At 41.4% G+C, this 8,630-nt stretch overlaps 1 protein-coding gene across 2 annotated transcripts in view; it reads left to right on the top strand.

The window, feature by feature from the left end:
* Window positions 1-8,402, top strand: part of SLC9A4 (solute carrier family 9 member A4) — a 102,389-nt gene extending 93,987 nt beyond the window's left edge. Inside the window, exons 10-12 of one of the 2 annotated variants that reach the window (XM_077296656.1) lie at window positions 6,011-6,130; window positions 6,920-7,004; window positions 8,048-8,402. In XM_077296656.1, the coding sequence (XP_077152771.1) occupies window positions 6,011-6,130; window positions 6,920-7,004; window positions 8,048-8,325 (483 nt within the window). In that variant the 3' untranslated portion in view covers window positions 8,326-8,402. The remainder of the gene's footprint in view (window positions 1-6,010; window positions 6,131-6,919; window positions 7,005-8,047) is intronic. The other variant, XM_077296655.1, reaches the window with a different exon arrangement.
* Window positions 8,403-8,630: the final 228 nt, after the last annotated feature.

The following is an 8,630-nucleotide window of genomic DNA, read 5'->3' on the forward strand; positions in this document are numbered from 1 at the left end:
GGAGAAAACAGGAAGAGTGGTACACTGAGACAAGGGAGGAGATTTTGAGTGGTGCTGAATGGTGGAGTGCTTTGTGGGTGAGAGTGATAAGTTTATATTGCACTCTGGAGTGGATAGGTAACCAGTGCAATAACTGGCACAAGTTAGAGACATCGGTGTAACAGTTGGTGAGGAAAATGATACTGGCTGCAGCATTCAAACATTACATTTATCTTGTCCAAAAAAGAGTACTGGTTGTTCACCCTGCTAGACCCAAGCTAAAAGGAGAACCTTGTATCTCTCCTTCCTAAGGTGGAGAGGTCTACTAAAATGGGGCTATACTAGAAGACCATTGTGGAAAATATGTTGAATAAATTCCCATCAGACAACGCTAACAGTAAGGCACAAGCTTCCTTGCCCAAACAAGGAGGAGAGGCGAGGGAGACACAAGCCAGGTACATCAGAGGCAGTGGTACATTGCCAAAGGCCTGGGCCAATTTCATGACATCTTCACAGCATTAATGCCTTGATGAGTGGATATTTTTGACAAGGAGGGAAATGTTTTTAAGGATGGTCAAGCAATACCTGGCCAACAAAACTAGCATACTCTCTAATTCCTCTGTGACCTTCAACTATTGGTTTTCCATGCTGGACACCAGGCATGAGCTGTCCCTCTATGCCTTGGAGATGTTGTCCTGCCCTGCTGCTAGCATCTTGTTAGAGCGGGTTTTTAGTGACATTGGGGGTATCATAATAGACAGGCGCTCTGGGCTGTCAACAGAGAGTGCTGACAGGCTAACTCTGAAAAAAATGAACCAAGTCTGGATCAGCTTTGACTTTTCCACAACACCAGATGACAGCAGTGCATGAAGTGTTTTTAATCTTCAATATTTGAATGGGCCCACCAGTTGTTGCCTCAAAGGTCTCTGAATGACTAGATGACCCTCCTAATCATTTTTCCCTGGCTTTGCACTGTGTGCAAAGCATTTATGAGTGTAAGTACACTTTCATAATTTTTTTTGAGGCACTCCACTTTGTGCCTTCAAGGGTGTATGGATGACACTCCTTAGAATTTTGTTCTGGCTTTGCACTGTGTGCAGATCCTTTATGAGTATAAGAGTAACATGATTACACGTTCTCAATATTTGAAAGAGGCAGTTGGTGCCTTCAAGGGTGTATAGATGACCCTGCTTGTAATTGCTGGCATACCCTTTATGAGTCTAGGAGTACCACTAGATAACAATCCCCCTTCCATCAAATTTTTGGAAGTTCTTGCTTTCGTCATAAATTACACTGAAATTTCCAATTTTTTAATAAAGATTTAAATTTTTGTTTACATAAATTATTTTTTATTTTAAATCCTTTTTAAATTTTGCCTTATATACAAGTCATTATACAGGAAAGAATGTTTCTTAACATTTTTTTCCTGTAAACTCCAATTTCTCATCGACTTTGAATGCTTTATAAGTTTTATTGCCAGTCCTTAAAGTGGAGGAAAAGTGTTACGCCATTGTTCTCACCAGCAATCTCAGAGCCAGAGTTGATTTCAGGGGTCTTCTACAGGTGCTATTGATATGAAATTCTCACCAGTTGTCGGTAACAACCCATCCAATCCATGCAGACAAATAAGTCAAACCATACATGTCAATAAATCAAGTTATGTTTAATAATGAGAAATGACACAGAGAAAAAGTATTTCACATGTTTACTGAAATTTAACTTATTATACAAAAGCATTTGTTGGTAATGACAGATTCAAGACACCATGCATTGCTGAGGTGTGATTTTTGCCCATTGTTCCACACAAACACTCTTCAAATCCTGAAGATTTCATTGGCTTCATCTATGAGCTATGGTTCTTTCCATAAATTTTCCATTGGATTCAGGTCAGGTGATTGGCTGAGCCATTCTAGAAGCAATACTTTTATTCTCTGAAACCAAATGATAGTTTCTTTGGTTGTATGTTTGGGATCATTTTCTTGCTGAAATGTCCACCCTTATTTCATCTTCATCATCCTGGTATTTGGCAGCAGATTTTTGTCAAGAATATCATTCAACCTTCCTTCAATCATATGAAGTTTGGCAGTGCCGTATGCTGAAAAACAGCCATACAGCATGATGTTCCCACCTCCAAATGTTACTGTTGGTAAGGTGTTTTGGGGTGATATACAGTGCCTTTTGGCCTCCAAACATGTTGTGTATTATGGCATCCAAAGAGTTCAATTTTGGTCTCATCTGACTGGACCATATTGTTCCAGTATGGGAGACAATTGTCTAATTGTTGTTAAGCAAACTTTAAAAGTTCTTGAACGTGCTTTTTGTTTAGCAATTGAGTCTTTTGTGGTTAGCGTGCATACATGCCATGGAGGTTGAGTGTTTTACTTATAGTTTTCTTTGAAGCAATTGTACCTGCTGATTTCAGTTCTTTCTGTAGCTCTCCAAAGGTACTTCTTGGCTCTTGGTCAACTCTTCTGATTTTACACCTATGTCTGAAATCTTGTGGGGAGCCCTTGGTCATTGCCGGTTTATGGTGAAATTATATTCTTTCTGTTATGCGCAGGAATAGCTACTCTGTAGCGACTCACATCAGACCAGCAAAAGTGTAGTCACAGATGCACTTTGCCCAAGTCACCACTGCTAGGAAAATTCTCAAGGGTCAGGATATTCTTCACCCACTTCCGAAAGAGATGTGACGTGATGACATGGACGATGTGAAGTCAGGTACAAGAGTAAATCCAAAGCTAGCAAAAAAAAAAATGAAAATCAAAAGGAAAACCGGGACAAGAGTTAATAAAGAAGAACCAAAAATGACCTTTAGCAACTACTGAGAAGCAACCAGAGCTCAACCAGGAAACACTCACCCTACACCTGCACAAGGGAACTTAATAAACAGCACTGAAATGGTTTACAAACAGGCCTTAAAAAGCTAGCCCTAATCCAAGGGTAATAATTAGGTGATGCATTCCTCCCAGTCATATCCAAGGAGCCACTTCCTGCTCACCTAAACAGCAGGGGACACAAATTACCACCATTGTCTAACACCAGGCAATGCGGAGGCCTGTGCAGCACCCCAGGTTACCGGTTGCTGCAGTGATGTTGCTTTTCCTTCGGGGAAGGTGATGTCATGCTCAGAGGCAATGGAGTTCTCTTCACCAAGTAAGGCACACACATGCAACACATTTTGAATCCAGGCCAGGAGGGGGAGCTCAAGACCAGGATTCAGGGGAGCTTCCCTAGGCTTTATGTATCCTGACCTGGAGGAGCAGCTAGAACAGTCTGGGAGAGACACTGAGGTAGAAGGGAGTCTGGAACTGAGTGCAGACAGAGAGGCCTGGCAGCCATGAGGGAGCTGCAGCCTCTGGGAAGGAGTATCCTGTTGGGTTGCATGTGGAGCAGCCAGAAGGGAAGGAGCACAGGAGAGAGGCATAGCTCAGAGGGAAACTGTGGCAGTGCACCCTCGGATCTGAAGCGCATCACGCCTGAGTTACAGCAGCACTGGAGGAGCCCGGGGCATCTGAGAGTCCCTGTAAAAAGGCTTAAGCTGCCTGTCATGCAGGTACCTGTCCCAGGATAGGGGGAAACTGGAGGACCTTGTAGGAATCTTAAAGCAGCAGGGACCTCACTTAGAAAGGCGGAAGTAGGAAAGGCTCAGGGACCTATACTGGGAAAAGAGAACTCTAATTTGCCTCTGAGTCGGCCGGACCACCATCACCCATGCCTGGTACCCTGGACTGTGGCCTGTAACCCACAAGTAAACCAGGTAAAGCCTCATCACTTGTCTCCTCCATTTATTCACCGGTTACACCATCTACGCCACACACCATAGGACCCCTGGGGACCCCGCTTCACCTGTGGGAAGCGTAACATCTGGGCAGCCGCAACATCCCCCAGGGGACCTCCCTAATGCAGCGTTGGTACCAACACTGACCAAACTCCACAAGTGGCATCACGACAAACTTTAAACATTTTTCCCTTTAACGTTGAGGCCCAGGGTCACGGACCGGGTCGCAGCCACCGTGACATCACCCATTGCGACCGGACCCGGTACCGAGTACCCCATTGCCCTGTGGGCGACTCACCTGCATTGCCTGACAACCGGGAGACACAGTGTCCCATGTCTCTCGGGCCACAAAATCAATGTGAAGTACAGCGTCCTGTGTTCCCACATTGCTCACCACTTCCACACGTGAGGCATCACGATGTGTAGTTGCACCACCTAAGTGTGCTCTAGCTCTGTCCCCATCACAGACTGACCAGCGGCGCAGTGTGGAATACCGAAGGAAGACGATTGCGTGCACAGCAGATATTCCTAACACTTTCCACTTCTGGATTATGGTCCCAACAGTGCTCACTGTAACCTTTAGTACCTTAGAAATTCTTCTGTTACCAATGCCATCAGTATATTTTGCAACAACAATCTTACAAAGGTCTTGAGACAGCTCACTGATTTATCCCATCATGTTTCTTGTGTGTCACTTTGGTAATGAGACAACTATTTTATTGGTCATCAGTTGAACCAATGGATATTATTTTTCACTAAGTGGTAGAATTGTTTTCTAATTACTGATAGATTTCAGATGGTGTCATGACTTTCCATGGCATTTTGCACCTCTCTTTCTTCATGTGTTCAATACTTTTTCCATGTGCCATTTCTCATTATTACACATAACTTCTTTTATGAACTTTGCCTGCGTGGATTGGATGGGTTGTTACCTACATGTGGTGAGAATTCAATGTCAATAGAACTTTTAGAAATACATTAGCAAATTGGTGACGTGTTCGATATTTTTTTCACCCAGTTTATATATACAACTCTGTTAAAAATTAAGAGACCACCACATCAAAACCCTGTCATTAGCAGCCCAATCTCCAGACCTGAACCCCATTGAAAACCACTGGAATGTAATCAAGGGGATGATGGATAGTCACAAGTCATCAATCAAAGAAGAACTGCTTACATTTTTGCACCAGAAGCAGTGTGAAAGTCTGGTGGAAAGCATGCCAAGACGCATGAAAGCTCTGATTAAAAATTATGGTTATTCCACAAAATATTGATTTCTGAACTCTTCCTGAGTTAAAACATTAGTATTGTTGTTTCTAAATGATTATGAACTTGTTTTATTGCATTATTTGAGGTCTGAAAGGACTGTTTTTTTTTTTAATTTTGACCATTTTTTTGTCAGAAAAAAAATGTATTGCTTGGAAATTCAGAGACATGTTATCAGAAGTTTATACTATAAAAGAACAATTTCCATTTTACTCACAAAATATACCTATAAAGAGAAAGTCAGACAAACTGAACATTTTGCAGTGGTCTCTTAATTTTTGCAAGAGCTGTATGTCTGCCAGCATCTCGTTCTTGCGCAATAAACAGATGATTCTGAAGCTAGAGTAGCTCACTTTACTGTGATTCATATTTTTTTTAAAAGTAGATGTTTCTCTAAGACCCCTCTGTCCTGCTCTAGCTGCATCTTTCAATGGGTTGTCCCTTTTTTATTAACTAACTCTAGCCCGTAGACTCAGTAAAACTACAGGCTGAGCTTTACTTACCTTCTTTAGGTCCAGCGCTGTATAATTGCCGCTGTTCAGATCTCTGACTGCAGTGGTGACAACATGTTAACAGTCCTGCAGGTATAGATGGCATAAGCAGCTGAACTCTTAATTGTCTGCAGCACCTTTTTCATGATGTCGCTGCTTTAGCTGATGTAGAAAGGCTGGAGCATCGGCAGAGACAAAGTGCGGGATCTGGGGAGCATAAGTAAAACTCAGTTTGCCTTCTCATACCTCTCAGAGCCTATGGACTAAGCCTAGTTGAAATGGGACAATTATATTAAGTTATATTAATTAATGGGTCAGGAGCAAAATGAGCCTCCGCTCAGAGAAATTGGACCCTGCTGTTTTATTGATCCATATACCGGTTGTACGGAGTTGTAATACACTTATCTGTATGAAGCCTTAAAAGAAATAACACACAAAACTGAGGTTCAATATTTGCACATACATAACTTTATTCTCATTTCTTTTATTTTAGACATCTTCGTATGTTAAGTACAATTTACCACAAGATGACAGTGAAAAGCAAAATAAGGAAATACTAACTCGTCGTTTTTCAAACATTAAAAAAGGAAGCAGCCTCCCGTGGGGGAGACAGGTAAATGGTACATAGTACGTGGGTAATAGATTTCTCACTTGAAGTGTTTTCCAAGATAAATGTAGTTTTAACCCATTGGATTCTGTGAAAATAACCAACAGTGGCCATACTCACCTACAGTCAGCCCCAGTGGATTCAGAGCAGGTTTCTCCGTGGTCTGCATCAGCTCCTGAAATGACCATTGTGACCTGTGATTTTCAGCTGAGATGCGGTTTAGGTAACCTGAAGTGATCACTGTTGCCTGTGAAAGGCTGCAAGAGTAAGTTGCATGATCGTTAGTTTCTCTGATGACAAGTGGTTCCGGTGACCTGAAGAGACCACTGCGGCCTGTGATTGGCTGCAGCAGTCCTGGTACAGGTGAATAGCAATGTCATCACTGTTCTGGATCCACAGGGGTGGCATCAGATAATTATGGCACATTTCATTATTTTTACAGAATCCAAGCTGGGGGGAATGGTGGATGTACTTAGTCTGGACAACCCCTTTAATATTATTACCATAATTATGTGAATTTTTTTTTAAACAAATATGATACATAGCTTGCGATTTACCAGGCCCATTTGAGTATAAAAGCTAAAACACATACTGAATTGTGGGGTACTTGTCAAGATGACAGACATTTTAATTATATACTGTACCTACATATTGACATTAATGGCATGGTTTTTGACCTATTGTGATTTGAAGACCTACACATCAAAATGTAAGAAACCAAATGTTTCAGAAATAAATACCTTAGAGGGAAAAAAAGTTGAGTAACTGAAAAATAATTGATCCCTTGCTTTACAGACAGACATGCGAAATGTCCGCTATTTATCACTGCCTCCTGACTGTTATACGCCAGGTGAATTCATTAAGCAAGAAGCACATCAAGGTAACATTCATGTATAGATAAAATATGCTGTTAAGAAAATATGTATCTATTTCCCTTTCAAAAGAGAACCACTCATAAAGTATTACATATCTGTCTATGCCCCAATTTACAGGGAAATCTATATTGGAATGATCAGAAATGTGTATGATATAATAATTAATGGGTTTTATAAGTGAAGTGATTAAAAAGGAATCCGCATCAGACAATTCAACCAATGCAAGTTACTGCAATGGGACTTAAAGAAGTTGTCCACTACTTGGACAATTTCTTGTCATACCCCTCGTGGTGCTTATACTCCTTTGACAAGTTTTGACAAGACGTACAGGAGGGCCTCATGAAAAATGCTCCCATTATTAGGAAGAGGGTGTCCCATAGTGTTTGCCTATGCAGTGAATGCAATGGCTGCCAAAAATTTGGACGCACCCCAACACCCCTTTGACAAGACGTACAGAAGGGTGTCATGAAAAAATTTCGGTCTGGGGTTAATAATGTGGCCTTACAGGCAAGTCATTAACCTCCAAAGGATGTACCTTAACATATTTCCCAGTAAAACCCGTTTTGGTTTCGTTTTAGTGTGTTTTTTGTGGCACCGGGAAACATGGCATGAATCTCGGAAAAAAATGTTTAAAGCAGCTGTGAACTAGTACTCAGGAATGCTTCCAGGGGTGATCCCCATGATGTCCCTGTGTCATTTGAGCAGTGTTTCCATCATTTTCAGACGTTTTTAGACCTTTAAAGGACCCCCTGGGGGGATCGCGGTAAAAATACTCGGGTCTCTTATAGACTTACTTTGGGCTCGTCGTTCTGGCCTAGTACCTGAGTATTCCAATCTGCTCAACCCGAGCAACGAGCACCTGAGCATTTTAGTGCTCGCTCATCACTATCGAGCACCCATTCTCTACTACAATACCAGACATTTTATAAGAAAGGGATTTACAGGATTCAATTTAACCAGAAATAAATTATCAGGATACAATATATATGTTCATTTTTTTTCTATTCAGTGGTGTCTAAATTCTCAATTTCTACTGGTTTTCACACAGATCATGCTGATGATGATGACTCTGAATGTGAAGAAAAGACTGATATCCTAATTAGTACTGGTGCCGGTTTAGTAAAACCATCATTGCATAAAAAGAAGGAACAGGAACTCCAGGGTGCAAAGAGCAGAACCATAGGAATACATTGGCGACCAAAGCCCAAAAAACAGATGACAGCAAGATCTGTGCATCAGCGTGAAAAATCAAGACAGCACTTTGACATAGTGATAGAAGAAGAAAATGATTCTAATGTAGACAGCAATAATGATGTCCTGAAATAGTGAAACAGCATAGAGTGTTAAAAAACTACAGTGATAAATATCAATCTAGAAACTCATTAAAATGAAAAAATTTCCTTAAATGTGTCCTAAGTTACTAAATGACCTTAGGGTGTCCTTTTTTTTTTTTGGAAGTGCATTGAACAGCAAGGTGGATTGCTGCTGAGGGGAAAGAGAAAAAAAAATCTCTTTAAATCTTTTTCTTAGCGAGTGTGAACGAGCTGGGTGTGACCGGAGCGTAAGTGCAAACAGCGGTAAGTGTGTCTTGTGATTCAGTGACTTTGGATTCAGGGAGTTTCCAAGGGAGG

Source organism: Ranitomeya variabilis, chromosome 3 (assembly GCF_051348905.1).
Source record: "Ranitomeya variabilis isolate aRanVar5 chromosome 3, aRanVar5.hap1, whole genome shotgun sequence".
Taxonomy (NCBI): Eukaryota; Metazoa; Chordata; class Amphibia; order Anura; family Dendrobatidae; genus Ranitomeya; species Ranitomeya variabilis.